Source organism: Daucus carota, chromosome 4 (assembly GCF_001625215.2).
Source record: "Daucus carota subsp. sativus chromosome 4, DH1 v3.0, whole genome shotgun sequence".
NCBI classification, from domain to species: Eukaryota; Viridiplantae; Streptophyta; class Magnoliopsida; order Apiales; family Apiaceae; genus Daucus; species Daucus carota.
Window position 1 is genome coordinate 23,573,399 of NC_030384.2, and position 18,078 is coordinate 23,591,476.

At 35.7% G+C, this 18,078-nt stretch overlaps 1 protein-coding gene across 18 annotated transcripts; it reads right to left on the reverse strand.

Annotated features, from left to right (window-relative positions):
* Nucleotides 1-1,205: 1,205 nt before the first annotated feature.
* Nucleotides 1,206-17,839, reverse strand: LOC135151961 (mitogen-activated protein kinase kinase kinase 5-like). Of its 18 annotated transcripts, none has more exons than XR_010290958.1 (9): nucleotides 17,658-17,821; nucleotides 17,414-17,503; nucleotides 16,887-17,081; nucleotides 16,628-16,792; nucleotides 16,302-16,369; nucleotides 16,091-16,174; nucleotides 15,924-16,013; nucleotides 15,733-15,823; nucleotides 1,206-1,664 (listed from the first exon to the last, which is right to left on the reverse strand). XR_010290958.1 is itself a non-coding variant. In XM_064091196.1 (7 exons), exons 3-5 carry the CDS (start codon nucleotides 17,014-17,016, stop codon nucleotides 15,903-15,905), a joined length of 237 nt encoding a protein of 78 aa, XP_063947266.1. In that variant the 5' UTR covers nucleotides 17,017-17,081; nucleotides 17,306-17,503; nucleotides 17,662-17,838; the 3' UTR covers nucleotides 1,206-1,664; nucleotides 15,733-15,823; nucleotides 15,888-15,902. The 18 variants fall into 18 exon arrangements, 10 of the variants coding, with proteins under 10 accessions (XP_063947266.1, XP_063947261.1, XP_063947262.1 ...); XR_010290956.1 differs by having other exon boundaries at nucleotides 16,091-16,150; nucleotides 16,951-17,038; nucleotides 17,658-17,819; XR_010290955.1 differs by having other exon boundaries at nucleotides 16,091-16,150; nucleotides 16,951-17,081; nucleotides 17,658-17,819.
* Nucleotides 17,840-18,078: the final 239 nt, after the last annotated feature.

Below are 18,078 nucleotides of genomic sequence, written 5' to 3' on the forward strand. Positions count from 1 at the left end.
TATACATTGTTGCTGTAATTTTCACTGTGTTTCACAACATCAATGAGGATAATATTAAACCGAAGAGCAGACTATTTTTTATTGTAGATACCAGTGCTTCTTGATCTACTGTGCGTTATTCATCAGCAACAAATGACACACCATCTACAATTGGAGAGGTTAGATTGATTATGATGTATATTTTAAATATGTCAAAGATTAACATTTTAAAACGAATGTTTTGTTTATGCCTTTTGTAAAAGAATTTGTAAGATAAGAGAAACTATTATTAAAAATGAAACTTCCTTCCAAATTACAAGTACTGATCGAAGACTCCTTATTTCCAGACTTCGGACTTTACTACTATTTATATAGATTAATGTTGATGAAAAAGATCTAGACACTTCTCTTATTAAATGCACCCTCTTCAAACTTCTGTATTGAAATTTAGAAACTAGAAAGTCTCAGACGATTATAGAGAGAGTCGTTGAACTTTAACACTCCTCCTCAACGACTACTCTCTTTTAACATCGACCTTGCAATCATTCCAAGCTGTCTTCTGAAATCTTCAAATTTTATTATGTTCAAACCTTTAGTAAACAATTCTGCAACTTGATCGTTCGTATTAGGGCTGCACATGGGTTGGGTTGGGCCGGTTTAGACCATTTAAACAACCTAACCCATTTAATATAGGTTGAAAAACATTAACCCATTAATCACAAAAAAAATTAAAAACCCAACCCTATTGGAGTCGTTTGGTTCAGGCTTCCCTGGTATCAGGTATGGGTTTTGTTCATTCCAAACCCATACCTCACTACACCATAAAAGGCTTATAGCAACGCGGAGAAACCATTGCCCAAAGTGCTATATATGTTGCAATAGGTTCTATAGCAACAAAAGTGCCAAATTTTGGCGTTGCATCTGACCGCGTTGCAATTGGTGGATTTAGCAACAAATTTATCCCCATACAGCAATGAAATTATTTTATTGCAATAAATCGATATAGCAACAAATGTTTGTCTACAGCAACACATTCCTTGTATTGCATTAGCTTAATTTTGTTTCATTTGTATGACTTTAAGGCAACAAATAATAGAACAATTGCAATGAATTTTAACCAAAATATAGCAATGATTTCGCCCATATTGCAATATTTTTATACATTTTTTGGCAACAGATTTCGATGCAATAGCAACAAATTTTGAAAATAAAATGAAAAGGTCATTACTACAAATACAAATAGCCAGGCATACATAGCCACAAATTTCAATTGTCTATTCAGAATCCCAATTAGCATCAAGTAGCCAACAATCCAAAAGCGGTACCATGAACTTTACAAAGTCTTACAAACCATTCCAAATCTAAGTCGCATACATAAATTAGTCAATAAAGTCTAAGGCATAATCTAAATAAAAGTATGTAGTCTAAACGTAGATAATTAAAACTAATTAATTTAAGAAGACTGTCATCCTTGTATTTACTTTTCTTCAAATTTCAAGAACATAACACTGCTGCCTTATTATTCTTTTCTTCGTTCTCATATATGCATGCATTCTAGTCAGGCTTTGTTGCTGGGATTCTGCGAGACCTTTGAAATGCCAGGCTTTGCTACTGGGATTCAACCGCGACCAATGTAGTTGCAGCTAATGTTTTTTCCCTACTATTGTGATGTTTCCTTTAAGGTCCTGCATATCACGAAAATCAAAAATGAGATAGGCAAGACATGAAGCAACTTGTGTTTGTAACAAATAAATGTACTTAAGTTGTGGTTCAACAAATTTAAAAATTCCTAAATTAAATAGAAATGGCAACCTATCATATGCAGGTTGTGGCGCCCTCCAAACCCGGGTCAGAAGTTTGGGGTCCACACCATAACATAAACCTGTAATTACTATAATATAAACAGTGACCCTTAATTGTCCATGGATCGCAACAGGTTAAAGTATAAAACAAGCCACAACATCACTTTAATTATTACAAACCCAAATCCCAAAATATAAACTTAATTCTTACAGGCTTACACATCATTTGTGTCTCGTTATTCAAACTAGTACATATATATATAAAAAGCCAGGTGCCGCTGATAGCTCTCTTCCTTTCCTAGCCTGGAATCCTGGCCTTACCACTAGCCTGAGGGTCATCGTTACAAACCTTCTCTGCCTTCACTGGAAAGAACATAAAATACCGCAAGAGTGAGCTAACCAGCTCAGCAAGTATAACAATATCAATTTAAAAATATTAAACATAAGCTGAAGGAAACCAGTGTCTAAGGGAATCAATATCGATACCAAGATTTGTTTTTAAAGTACGATTAGAATTGGATATTAAATTTATTTTTAAAAATCAAAGGTTAGGCTGCTGATCAGTCAGACACTAACCCCGAGCAGGTCCCACCATGCTCGTTTACTGGATCCAAGGCACACATTGGCCTAAAGCGACCACTCATCTGGTCTGACCATTCATTTGGTCCAAGTTTAGAAAACTATCCAATTCTATCACAATCAAGATGATCAACAATATTAATCAATAAAATAGAAACATCAACATCATAAATAAATTTTGAAGCAGAAGCAGACTACTATTCAAAGTGTCTCAGATGTATTTCAGAAGAGAAATGAGGACAACTTCAGGGTTTATCAAAGAATCAGATAGCGCATGATTGGATGACAAAGTATATCAAAGTTTAGTGTTTATATGAAGGAGGGTTCTAGGTTCACAAACAGGATCCAAATATAAATGAATACTTTTACGGTCAAGAAACTTGAGTTTATGGAAAGAATCAAGCAACTGTAAAATATATGTCATAACAAACGTTATTTGGTGTTGATCAAGTGGTTAAGGTCTGAAGGAGGTGTAATTGATAACTGGTTAAGGTATCGAGGGTATGTTCTTGAAATGAAATTAGGTTCGTATGGTAATCATTTAGAATTTTTAAAGATAGAAGGTTTACAATTGAAATAAGTTTCGTAGCAGGTATCAAAGAATCGGTCAAGGGTTCAAGAATCAATAAGGTAAGTAGTCCATAATATAGTTCAAGAAATCTGGTTGAAGGTTCAAGAATCAATAGGATAAATAATCCATGCTGTAACTCAATAGGTCACAGGACTTTATCAGAAAGTTCACTAAATAAACACAACAGATACAAAATATAATTGAAGGAAAGTCTGAGGGAAACTTGCCTTATATAGCTGATCTCAAGTTTCAACTACGCTTGCTCGCTATACTACTCTATCACCACTTGCTTTCCCTTCCTACGTCTCGCTTCTTCTGCTAATCACAACAATTCTTTATCAATATATGATCTCATACTATTCTTATTATCACACCTTCGAAACGAGTTTCTATCTACCCTTCGTTTCACCCAAATCCGATTAACGGATCAAAAGATATATCAAAACAATTATATAATGTTCATGTAGACACGTAATACATCAATCAGATATGCCATAACACGTATCACATAAGATATTCGATGAAATTTATTTTTCAAAGAAGGTTTGAAGTCAAAAGGATTTTTCTGGCATTTGATATGAATTTTAGAACATTTTTCGGAATTAAAATGGATCAAAGAATCATTTTATAAATAAATAATCAATTCTGGATACTCGAAATCAAGTCCGAAATCATTTGAAATCAATTAACGAGCTTCAAACATATTTTAGAATAATATTTCAAAGCTCGAAACTATTTTTCGGAATTTTAAAATCATTTAAAATAATTAAATCTAATTAATAAATCAATTAAAATTAATTAATAATTAATTAAAACAATTAATCAATTAATATTTAAATTAATTGACTAATTATAATAATTAATTACTAATTAAAATTAATTAATAAATTAAATCAGAATTATTTTTGAATAAAGAAATAATTAAAAACTATTTTTGAAAATAATTAAATGATTTTCGAAATAAAATAATTTAAATAAAACTGTTTTTAAAAGTTCTTGAAACTTCAAGGTTTAAATTGTTACAAACCAAACCACAGTACCAAACTCTCATCATCTTCAAAAGTTCAGGGGCTAAACTGTAAAAATTACAGCCGCCGCCCCTGAACCGCCGTCGATCGCCGGAACACCGGTTCCAGGCTTCCGTTGGTGCTCAGAAAGTGCAGATCAGCTCTCCAAGCCACCAGGAATCTATTTATCCAATCGATTCGATCAACAACGCAGTGGTTTGGCCGGAAATTGGCGAAGAAACTCGCCGTCGCCGGCGAGTCTTCTTTACTCCGATTCCGGCCATTCCTGAACCTCACCCTACTTTTGATACCACCATTCGACTCCTCTAAACCTTCCCAATCCATTCCACACTTCAATTTACACATATAACTCCAGAATAACAAAACCCCAAATTCAATTGAAAACATTCAAACGAGCTATGAACCCTAGTTCTTCAAATTCGAAAATCAAACCCAATTTTAAAGGTGTTATGAACCTCCAAATCACACATATGATATACCAAAATGATCAGGAGAACATTGTCTACAACATACAAACAAGAAATCACATGAACAACTTCAAAATCAAAAAGTCCTAATTTAATCTTAATTATTTCGAATTTAAATCCTCAAATCCGAACCTACCTGATGTTTCTGCACTAAAACTGATGCTAGATTTGGATTCTACTCGCCAAAACCTTCGATTTGAGTACTTGAACGCCAAGATCCGAGTCCGATAACGCTTCCAAATCCTTGTTTGAATCTCAAGAACACGAAGAACACTCTCTCGATAAACTCGTGTTTAACTGAGATTATGATTTCCCCGATGAATTAAGGTGCGGTTAAGGCTATTTATAGTTATGAAAAATTAATACCCCTTTGGATCATATATGACACGAAAATACCATGTTTAATAGCTTTATATTAATAACACAGGTCCAATCGGCACCGGTTTTCGAGATAACTATCAAAACGGGGCTTTTTAATCAGTCATTAGTATGCGGGTCCCATTGTAATTATTACAAGATAAGGATGAGGTAAAATATCTAGTTTCACGTTTATCGAGACAAACAGATAATTATCGAATACCGAAAAACTCCGCCGGACCGGCTCCGGAACAAACCGTACTCCGGATCGAAAAAGTCAAAACATGAAAAGTGTCCGGAATACTCAAATTAGGCTAAAGGTGAATTTTGTTGAAATTTTCGGGAAGAAAAATCTCGGTACCGTTACAGGTTGACGGTTTTCGAAAAATTAAAATAATTAATAATTAAATATAATATACGTAATTAAATCCATAAATCAAATATAAAATCATACGACAACACATAAATCGATATGAAAATATCTAAATAAACTATATTTCGTACTGAACATATAAAAATTGATATTCCTCAAATTTAATCAAAAATGCATAACTAAATCAATAGAACAGGAACCAATTAATTCACAGAAATTCATATAAAATTTATATAATACTCATTAATCATCCAAATAATTACACGGATAATCTCAGATGTTACATCCTCCCCCCCTTAAAAGGATTCTGTCCTCAGAATCGCTTAGGTGAACAAATGAGGGTACTTTTCACGCATATCACTTTCTAATTCCCAGGTTGACTCTTCAACCTTTGGGTTTCTCCACAATACTCTTACTAAATTAACTACCTTGTTTCTTAACACCTTCTCTCTTCTATCTAGGATTTCCACTGGCCTTTCTACATACGATAAATCTGCCTCGAGTTCTACCGGCTCATACTCTATCACATGTTTCGAATCTGGATTATACTTCTTAAGCATCGATACATGAAAGACGTTATGAATGTGCTCCATTTGCGGGGGTAACGCCAATTCGTATGCTACTTTGCCTACACGCCTCAAGATTTCAAATGGCCCCACGTATCGGAGACTTAGCTTGCCTTTCTTTCCGAATCTGGACAGTCCTTTCCATGGTGACACCTTCAGTAACACTGCTTCTCCGTCTTCAAATTCTACGTTCTTCCGGAATTGATCTGCATAATTTCGTTGACGACTCTGTGCTGCAATTAGTCGTTTCTGAATAATTTCAACGACTTCCTTTGTTTGTTGTACTAATTCCGGTCCAAGTATCTTGCGTTCTCCGACTTCATCCCAATATACTGTCGATCGACATTTGCGTCCGTAAAGAGCTTCATAAGGAGGCATCCCAATACTTGCGTGATAACTATTATTATATGCAAACTCCACTAAAGGTAGATGTTCGTCCCAACTGCCTTTGAAATTGATTGTGCAAACACGTAACATGTCCTCGATCGTCTGAATAGTTCTCTCACTTTGGCCGTCTGTTTGTGGATGATATGCCGTACTCATATTCAATTTGGTGCCCAAGCATTCTTGAAAACTTTTCCAAAATCTTGAATTAAATCGTGGATCTCTATCTGATACAATGGATACGGGGACTCCATGACGAACTACAATCTCTTTCAAGTACATATGAATTAATTTATCCAAAGAGAATCTCTCATTGATCGGAAGAAAATGAGCTGACTTGGTTAATCTGTCCACTATCACCCAAATGGCATCATGGTTTGCTTTAGTCCTTGGTAATCCTACAATGAAATCCATAGCAATATGTTCCCACTTCCATTCTGGAATCTCTAAAGGTTGCAATAATCCACTTGGTCTTTGGTGTTCTGCTTTCACTCTTTGACACGTATAGCATTTACTCACCCATTCTGCAATCTCTCTTTTCATGTCTGGCCACCAATAGTTCTCTTTTAAATCTCTGTACATCTTAGTGCTGCCTGGATGAATTGAATATTTGGAATTGTGTGCTTCCTGCAATATGTCATTCTTTAACTCCGTCACCGGTGGAATCCATATCCTGGAAGAAAACCTAAGAATACCTTGATCATCTTTCTGTGTACATAACTCCTCCCCTACTAACTTGTTTACATCCTGATCCATTACCTCTTCCTGACACTTCTTAATCTTTTCTAATAGCTCTGGTTGGAAGGTCATGGTATACACTGCTACCTCTGATGATTCATGAATTCTTACCTCGATTTCCAACTTTTGGAACTCCTTATATAATTCCTCTGGCACAGTCAATATGTTTAACCTCTCCTTTCTACTTAAAGCATCTGCTACAACGTTGGCTTTTCCTGGATGATAATTAATCGTACAATCATAATCCTTAATCAACTCTAGCCATCTCCTTTGTCTCATGTTAAGCTCTTTCTGGGTAAAGATGTACTTTAAACTTTTATGATCAGTATAAATCTCACATTTTTCTCCGTACAGATAATGTCTCCATATTTTCAATGCAAATACAATAGCTGCTAACTCCAAGTCATGAGTAGGGTACTTTTGTTCATGAGGTTTAAGTTGTCTAGACGCATACGCAATAACTTTATCATGCTGCATCAATACACATCCTAATCCTTTATAAGAGGCATCACTATAAATCACAAAATTTCCTTGATCATCTGGAAGGGACAATACTGGTGCTGACACTAATCTCTTCTTCAACTCCTGAAAACTTTCCTCACACTTCTCATTCCATATGAACTTTTCATTCTTTCTAGTTAACTTGGTCAGTGGAGTTGCAATTTTTGAGAAATCCTGTACAAACCTTCTATAGTAACCTGCTAACCCCAAGAAACTCCTGATCTCCGTGGGGGTCTTTGGTCTTTCCCAATTCATTATAGCTTCAATCTTTGCTGGATCTACCTTGATTCCCTCACGACTCACTATGTGTCCTAGAAATTGAACTTCTTGTAGCCAAAATTCACATTTAGAAAACTTTGCATATAACTTCTCCTTTCTTAGTATCTCTAAAGCTGTTCTTAAATGTTCCGCATGCTCCTCAGCTGTCTTAGAATATATCAGAATATCATCTATAAAAACAATCACAAACTTGTCCAAATACTTCTTAAAGACTCTATTCATTAAATCCATAAAAGCTGCTGGTGCATTCGTTAATCCAAAAGCCATAACTAAAAATTCATAATGACCATACCTTGTTCTAAAAGCTGTCTTAGGTATATCTTCAGATTTGATTTTGAGCTGATGGTATCCTGACCTAAGGTCAATCTTAGAAAAATATTCTGCTCCTTTCAACTGGTCAAACAAGTCGTCAATACGGGGTAAAGGATATTTATTCTTGATAGTAAGCTTATTAAGCTCTCTGTAATCTATGCATAACCTCATACTTCCATCTTTCTTCTTTACAAACAACACTGGTGCTCCCCATGGGGATACACTCGGTCTAATCACTCCTTTTTCCAATAACTCTTGTAATTGTTTTGCCAATTCTTTCATCTCTACGGGTGCCATCCTATACGGGGCTTTGGATATCGGCTCCGTTCCAGGTGCTAAGTCAATTGCAAATTCTATCTCTCTATCTGGAGGAAGTCCTGGTAACTCATCCGGAAACACGTCTGGAAATTCATTCACTACAGGAATATTTTCAAGTTTTACTGGTTCTTGACTTTTATTAATTACATAGGCAATATAGGCTTCGCATCCTTGACGTAACATCCTTTTTGCTTGCATCATGGTTAAGAACTTCTTCACTTGCTTTTGTCCTCTAAACGTTATTATCTTATCGTCTGGTGCCTTTAGTATTACCTTCTTATTTTTACAATCTATCTGCGCACTATGTTTAGACAACCAATCCATCCCTAAGATTACATCAAATTCCCCCAACTTGAAAGGTATCAAGTCGGCGCAAAACTTACTTCCTAAAATCTCAACTTCACAATCAGGACAAACTTGATTAACGGAAATACGATCCTGATTAGCTAGCTCTACATTCATAACCTCATTCAACAATTCAACCGGACAATTCAACTTATCAACAAAAGCTTGAGAAATAAATGATCTAGTGGCTCCGGAATCAATTAACACCTTAGCATTTAAAGAGTTTACATTAAGCATACCTGCCACCACATCGGCATCCTGAATAGCATCCTTTACTGACATATCAAAGACTCTTGCCCTAGGAGGCTCATTCACTTCTGGAACAGTTCCCATAATTCTAAGTGCATTACTAACTGGGGCTGATGTTTTGCAATCCCTAGCCATATGTCCCTGCTTTCCACATTTGAAACATGCATATCCTATAGCTGGAGCTTTGCTTGTTGAGCTCCTATTCGCCTGATCTCTTATTGCTGGTTGGTTCTGGCATTCCCTAGAATAATGTCCTTTCTGGTTGCACTTAAAGCACACTATGTTCGGCTTGTTGCACACTCCTCCATGTCTCTTGCCACATATCTGGCATTCTGGTATAGAAGACCTCTGCTGATTGGCCTGATTTCCCATAATAAAACGACCACCTTGTCCACTACTGCCTATATTCTGCTTCTTAAAATTGAAATTCCTTCCTGCTTGAGATTTCCCTTTCTTCTGGAACCTCCCCTGATGGGATGGCCCCTCTCTATTATCTGGCTTCCTCTTCTTATCCTCTTTAGACTTCTGAAACAACTCATTTTCAGCCTCTGCAATCATTGCCTTCTCAACCACTGCCGCATAAGTCTCCAATTGCAAAATAGCTAACTTGCTCCTAATCCAAGGCTTCAGACCTTGTTGGAACCTTTTTGCTTTCTGCCTATCAGTCTCTACATAGGTTGGCACAAACCTAGCCAATTCCGCAAACTTATTCTCATATTCAACCACAGACATATTTCCTTGTTTCAGCTCTAAAAAGTTCAACTCCATTTGGTCTTGAAGAAACCTAGGAAAATACTTTTCTAAAAACAATTCCTTAAACCTTTCCCAAGTAATCTCAACTGTACCTTCCATATTCTTCACAGATTCCCACCAATACGTTGCTTCATTCTTTAAGTAATGACTGGCAAACTTTGTTTTCTGGTCCTCACTTGCTGGAACTAATTCAAAACACTTTTCCATTTCTTTTAACCATGTTTGGGCTGCAACAGGATCTGCTGAGCCCTTAAACTCTGGAGGATTAACTGCCTGAAAAGTTTTAAAAGTTACCCTAGGATTCTCTTGATGTTGCTGTTGTCGGGTAAGATGAGCAGTTTGTTGAGCCAAAATTTGAATTAGTTGGGCCACAGCAGGATCTACTGAGCCTATGTTGACATTCTGGTTATTATTGTTATCATTGATGCTGTTGGTGCCTTCAGGATCACTGTTGGCACGAGTATGTCTTGTTGGAGGCATTCTGTAAAGAAGAAACAATTCACTTAGTCGTTTTAAATCAAATTCTCATTTTATAAAAGGTTTTTAAGAAAACAAAATTATACATTTTTGAAAACATTTTTGAGATTGTTTAACTAAATAAATTGCATGCTTCTTTACAGAATGTAAAGCAATAAAAGAAAGGGTGCAATATTATCACAAGAGTTTATGATCGGTACTGAAAGTAAGGTAAAGTAAAACAAGTGCGATAAAGTAAAGGACAAAACTGTAAAGTAAAAGATGCTGATATATATAAGTCAGTGCTGGAGATACAAGCGTCAAGCGCTTCGTCAAAAGTAACGTACAACAACAGCAACAACAAACTATCATCTAGTCAGCTCGGCTAGTCTATATATACATGTCAAAATCTGCTGACAACCACAACAACATACATATCATCTAGTCAGCTCCGCTAGTCTATATACATGACAAAATCTGCTGACCTGATACATACTACTCACTACACGCTGCATCATACACACTACTCACTATGATACTGATCATCTCCAACATCTGATATACTCCAGACCTATGGAAAGTCTGGTCCTCCAATAACCTCTAGCTGCTCCAAGACCCAACGAGCCCAATCTATAATATCCCCAGGGGTACCAAGTGGTGCGGTGATCCCATATAATCTCTCTACTGCCTCTGTCCTGAAAGCACGTATCTCCTCTCTCAACTGTCGCTCTCCCCTGTTAGGATCTAGATTCTGCATCGCCTGTGTCAACTCTCCAATCTAGCCCAACAACTCCTCTCTCTCCATCAAGAGTGCCTGGTAGTAGTGATAGGGTACCGAAAGAGGGGAACACGGATAAGAGGGTCCGACACCTGAAAATCCAGAAGACTCATGCTCTGGTGGAGGTCCACGGATAGGAGGTCGTATAAAGGGAGCAGGTGGGGACATCACAGGAGCGGGCGGGGGTATAGCCCTAAGTGGTATAGGTGCAATAGGGGTCTGTCCACTACGAGGGTATCCAGGTGGACGTGAAGGTCCAGCTACAGGTGGGGGTGTAAGTGCCCTGGGTGGAGATATAGGTACAACTCCAGGACGAGGTGGAAGTCCTTCAACCGTCGACTCTGAATGATCAGAATGAACCGGGGTACTGGGACCTGACATGCCTGATAGTCTGAGAATCAACAGAACAAACACGCATAAGAATCTGTATCCACTACCAGAATCAACCCTACATCTATTACGAATTCCTCAACCTCTCAACGTTCTATCTACCTATCACTCATTTCTAGTCCTAATCTTCTACCCAACCTAACAATCTAGGCTTGTTTCATTGACTTAAAACCTGTCGCTCTGATACCAACCTGTGGCGCCCTCCAAACCCGGGTCAGAAGTTTGGGGTCCACACCATAACATAAACCTGTAATTACTATAATATAAACAGTGACCCTTAATTGTCCATGGATCGCAACAGGTTAAAGTATAAAACAAGCCACAACATCACTTTAATTATTACAAACCCAAATCCCAAAATATAAACTTAATTCTTACAGGCTTACACATCATTTGTGTCTCGTTATTCAAACTAGTACATATATATATAAAAAGCCAGGTGCCGCTGATAGCTCTCTTCCTTTCCTAGCCTGGAATCCTGGCCTTACCACTAGCCTGAGGGTCATCGTTACAAACCTTCTCTGCCTTCACTGGAAAGAACATAAAATACCGCAAGAGTGAGCTAACCAGCTCAGCAAGTATAACAATATCAATTTAAAAATATTAAACATAAGCTGAAGGAAACCAGTGTCTAAGGGAATCAATATCGATACCAAGATTTGTTTTTAAAGTACGATTAGAATTGGATATTAAATTTATTTTTAAAAATCAAAGGTTAGGCTGCTGATCAGTCAGACACTAACCCCGAGCAGGTCCCACCATGCTCGTTTACTGGATCCAAGGCACACATTGGCCTAAAGCGACCACTCATCTGGTCTGACCATTCATTTGGTCCAAGTTTAGAAAACTATCCAATTCTATCACAATCAAGATGATCAACAATATTAATCAATAAAATAGAAACATCAACATCATAAATAAATTTTGAAGCAGAAGCAGACTACTATTCAAAGTGTCTCAGATGTATTTCAGAAGAGAAATGAGGACAACTTCAGGGTTTATCAAAGAATCAGATAGCGCATGATTGGATGACAAAGTATATCAAAGTTTAGTGTTTATATGAAGGAGGGTTCTAGGTTCACAAACAGGATCCAAATATAAATGAATACTTTTACGGTCAAGAAACTTGAGTTTATGGAAAGAATCAAGCAACTGTAAAATATATGTCATAACAAACGTTATTTGGTGTTGATCAAGTGGTTAAGGTCTGAAGGAGGTGTAATTGATAACTGGTTAAGGTATCGAGGGTATGTTCTTGAAATGAAATTAGGTTCGTATGGTAATCATTTAGAATTTTTAAAGATAGAAGGTTTACAATTGAAATAAGTTTCGTAGCAGGTATCAAAGAATCGGTCAAGGGTTCAAGAATCAATAAGGTAAGTAGTCCATAATATAGTTCAAGAAATCTGGTTGAAGGTTCAAGAATCAATAGGATAAATAATCCATGCTGTAACTCAATAGGTCACAGGACTTTATCAGAAAGTTCACTAAATAAACACAACAGATACAAAATATAATTGAAGGAAAGTCTGAGGGAAACTTGCCTTATATAGCTGATCTCAAGTTTCAACTACGCTTGCTCGCTATACTACTCTATCACCACTTGCTTTCCCTTCCTACGTCTCGCTTCTTCTGCTAATCACAACAATTCTTTATCAATATATGATCTCATACTATTCTTATTATCACACCTTCGAAACGAGTTTCTATCTACCCTTCGTTTCACCCAAATCCGATTAACGGATCAAAAGATATATCAAAACAATTATATAATGTTCATGTAGACACGTAATACATCAATCAGATATGCCATAACACGTATCACATAAGATATTCGATGAAATTTATTTTTCAAAGAAGGTTTGAAGTCAAAAGGATTTTTCTGGCATTTGATATGAATTTTAGAACATTTTTCGGAATTAAAACGGATCAAAGAATCATTTTATAAATAAATAATCAATTCTGGATACTCGAAATCAAGTCCGAAATCATTTGAAATCAATTAACGAGCTTCAAACATATTTTAGAATAATATTTCAAAGCTCGAAACTATTTTTCGGAATTTTAAAATCATTTAAAATAATTAAATCTAATTAATAAATCAATTAAAATTAATTAATAATTAATTAAAACAATTAATCAATTAATATTTAAATTAATTGACTAATTATAATAATTAATTACTAATTAAAATTAATTAATAAATTAAATCAGAATTATTTTTGAATAAAGAAATAATTAAAAACTATTTTTGAAAATAATTAAATGATTTTCGAAATAAAATAATTTAAATAAAACTGTTTTTAAAAGTTCTTGAAACTTCAAGGTTTAAATTGTTACAAACCAAACCACAGTACCAAACTCTCATCATCTTCAAAAGTTCAGGGGCTAAACTGTAAAAATTACAGCCGCCGCCCCTGAACCGCCGTCGATCGCCGGAACACCGGTTCCAGGCTTCCGTTGGTGCTCAGAAAGTGCAGATCAGCTCTCCAAGCCACCAGGAATCTATTTATCCAATCGATTCGATCAACAACGCAGTGGTTTGGCCGGAAATTGGCGAAGAAACTCGCCGTCGCCGGCGAGTCTTCTTTACTCCGATTCCGGCCATTCCTGAACCTCACCCTACTTTTGATACCACCATTCGACTCCTCTAAACCTTCCCAATCCATTCCACACTTCAATTTACACATATAACTCCAGAATAACAAAACCCCAAATTCAATTGAAAACATTCAAACGAGCTATGAACCCTAGTTCTTCAAATTCGAAAATCAAACCCAATTTTAAAGGTGTTATGAACCTCCAAATCACACATATGATATACCAAAATGATCAGGAGAACATTGTCTACAACATACAAACAAGAAATCACATGAACAACTTCAAAATCAAAAAGTCCTAATTTAATCTTAATTATTTCGAATTTAAATCCTCAAATCCGAACCTACCTGATGTTTCTGCACTAAAACTGATGCTAGATTTGGATTCTACTCGCCAAAACCTTCGATTTGAGTACTTGAACGCCAAGATCCGAGTCCGATAACGCTTCCAAATCCTTGTTTGAATCTCAAGAACACGAAGAACACTCTCTCGATAAACTCGTGTTTAACTGAGATTATGATTTCCCCGATGAATTAAGGTGCGGTTAAGGCTATTTATAGTTATGAAAAATTAATACCCCTTTGGATCATATATGACACGAAAATACCATGTTTAATAGCTTTATATTAATAACACAGGTCCAATCGGCACCGGTTTTCGAGATAACTATCAAAACGGGGCTTTTTAATCAGTCATTAGTATGCGGGTCCCATTGTAATTATTACAAGATAAGGATGAGGTAAAATATCTAGTTTCACGTTTATCGAGACAAACAGATAATTATCGAATACCGAAAAACTCCGCCGGACCGGCTCCGGAACAAACCGTACTCCGGATCGAAAAAGTCAAAACATGAAAAGTGTCCGGAATACTCAAATTAGGCTAAAGGTGAATTTTGTTGAAATTTTCGGGAAGAAAAATCTCGGTACCGTTACAGGTTGACGGTTTTCGAAAAATTAAAATAATTAATAATTAAATATAATATACGTAATTAAATCCATAAATCAAATATAAAATCATACGACAACACATAAATCGATATGAAAATATCTAAATAAACTATATTTCGTACTGAACATATAAAAATTGATATTCCTCAAATTTAATCAAAAATGCATAACTAAATCAATAGAACAGGAACCAATTAATTCACAGAAATTCACATAAAATTTATATAATACTCATTAATCATCCAAATAATTACACGGATAATCTCAGATGTTACACAGGTTTACAGATGGGCCTATCAAAGAAAGGTTGTCACCTTGATCAGTTATGACCTTCAGTGAAAAAGAACTTAAACTACTACAATTTGGAGCAATAAGAGATGTCTGAGGTAGAGCAAAGAAAACAACGCCAATCATCACATAAGTTGTCTTAGTCATAGACCAATTAGATTAAATTATAACAATGCTTTAATCTATAGTTGACAATTAGATTAAAAACTGATTAAATGAGAAAAAGATATCCAAGCCAATTTCTAAGCATGGAAGTATATTCTGCAATCTTTTAGAGTTTATTAGGCTTCATATTTCTCCCCCAAAGCTAAATTCTTACTTTTATTCAACTTCTATTGTTACTGTTTGTTCTATGCTTTTTCTAGGAGTTTCTACATAGATAAAGTACATAGCCCCCTGTACCTCCGTCCAGAACTAATTTCCTATGGGCGTGTGATTAAAAAATTAACTCTTCTTCCTAAAGATAATTGAGGTTAAGTGATCAAATACATTTGACAAAGGAGCCTCTTTGGTATAGATATGTAGGAAGGATATCATGTAGTAATCTAATACAAAAAGAAAAGTACCACCAATCCTTTTACCTATAACTTAAATTTCAAGATATGTAATAATATATAAATATATTATAATGGAAATAACCCGAGTTCAACTCTGAACTAGAAACAAACCTCTGCTATTAATTTCACCAAATCAGATTCGTTCTCCACAATCTCTTGCAGATTTAAACAATTTCCATAAATCTTCTTAATCACCCATAGCCTATTAATTATAAAAAAAAGATGTAAATACGTGTACAGGAAAACCATACTCTCTGAGTACTAACCCCTTCATATTCACTTTAAGGAGGTTTTCTGTTCACCATTTCGATAATCGTGCAACCCAAACTCCAGATATCAACAGCAAGCGCAAGGTCAGGGTCAGATTCGTTCTGCATATAAGGATGTATGAGCTGCAGAAAACATTACATTGTCAGTATAAAGAGGATGTACAGAGAAAACCAAAGAGATGGGGTGCCAAGCTACATACCTCAGGAGCCATCCAGTATGGACTTCCCTTTAGCGACAGATTAGCAGCTTGTCCACTAAGCTGCAAGCAATTTATATTTTAGTCCTGAAATCCAATGAATTATAACAAGACACAAATGCTTAATCCTTTCATAAAAACTCTATAATGCATTAATTTAGTGATTCTAGGTTCCGGATTGACAATTATAGTGATTAGCACTTTAGAAACTTACATGCTATGCCATTCCAAAGCCCGCAAGCTTGACAACACCACTCAAGCAAATTGGCTTATTTGATGTCCCTATATGTGAAATTACTGTCAAACTTCAATTTCAAATATTGAACGCCACTCAAGTTCACTATGATTGAGGTGATAATGCAGATCTAAAATCCTAAATATCTTAAAACTTTCTGGTTTTTCCATTTTATCACAGCATAAAAGATACTTATTAATCAATCATAGATGAATTTAAGTTTAATCCTCAACTTGATCAACAACAAAAAAAGTACTCAGGAGTAATAATTCCTCAAGCCCAATCAGATACTCAAGTACATGTACCTATGTATTGTCTTTGTGCTGTGCAAGTAAGTTAAGCCGGAAAGAATGTGGCGTGTGAAGTTGCGGACGATAGGTTCTGTGATTGCTCCACAGTGGTCACAAATATAATTTATTAATGAACCAGGGTGGACATACTCCAAATATATGTAAAACCGAATCACCGACCTACATGTACACATTTGAATTCCTTTTTTTAGCATATATAATCCGATACTACTGCATAGCAATATTAGACACTGGGCAACAGAGAAGCACTCACTGTTAGAAAACCATGGTTGGTGATATAATTAAGACCACAAATTATCCAATAAGCATAATCTGACCTGCTCTAATTGCCTTATACATTCTGCAGATTTTTCATCACCCGGTACCAATCCAACTTCTTTCATTGCACACAATGCTCCAGTCTCTCTGTAGAAGTAACAAAATCAGTATTGTCTTTCTTGCCCAATAGCTATAATAACAAAAGCATATATAAGAGGACTAACCTATCGGGCCAACAATTAAACTTTAAAAAAATAATTAAATAAAACATTATGCATCAATTTAACATCAATAACAACAATCACTCATGAAAACATTATACCACATATAAATCCAAAAATCTGTCCAACTAAATAAACAATCTCATAATTCAAAATTCAGGAAATTAAGACTTGTAAGATACAAATTATATACCTTAGAAGCAAGAAGAAGATAATTCAAGTGCACCCACTTCTAGTCAAGCCTTTCCCCCAAAATTTAGTTAGAGCTCTAGATTTGCAATATGAAAGATTTAGGTTTTACCTTCAAGCTTAAGTATTCAAGCTTCGGTGTTCTTCAATCTTGAAAGTTCGAGCTTTAGTCTTCGATTTTGAAATTAAAAATTAACAAGCCCTGATTAACAAATTAACAAGCCTTGATTGAAGCTCTAATCAACAAAGAAGCACTAATTGAAACACCCATTTCGATTTACAAAAAAATAAAACATCGATTGGAGGAGTAAAATTAATTTGGGGAAGAAAATCGACTATGCAGTTCAGTTATTTACCTACGAGATTAAATGTTGTTCGAGCAATTGAGTGGGTTCTGCGAGCTTGAATCTTCGATCTCGAGACTTTTGCTAGCTTGAATCTCCCAGACTATTCCCCTCTTTCTCGCGCGCTTGTAGTCGCCTGAGTTCTTCAGACAATAATGTATGTAATAATATAATAAGTAATAACATTAGTAATAATAATGTATGTGTGTTGGCTGGGGTGGAAAGCCCGACAAAAAAAAATGGGAAAGCCCGCTTATGTTTACAACCCGGGAAACTTTTGCGCCCAAAATTTTGAACTCTATTGCAACAATTATAGAAACTCGTTGCGGCTGCTATAGTTTTTTCAAATAATTACACTCATTTGTAACATTTTTTAAAAATATTGCAACAGCTATAAGTCTGTCAAAATTTGTTAAGAAACAGCAACAATTTA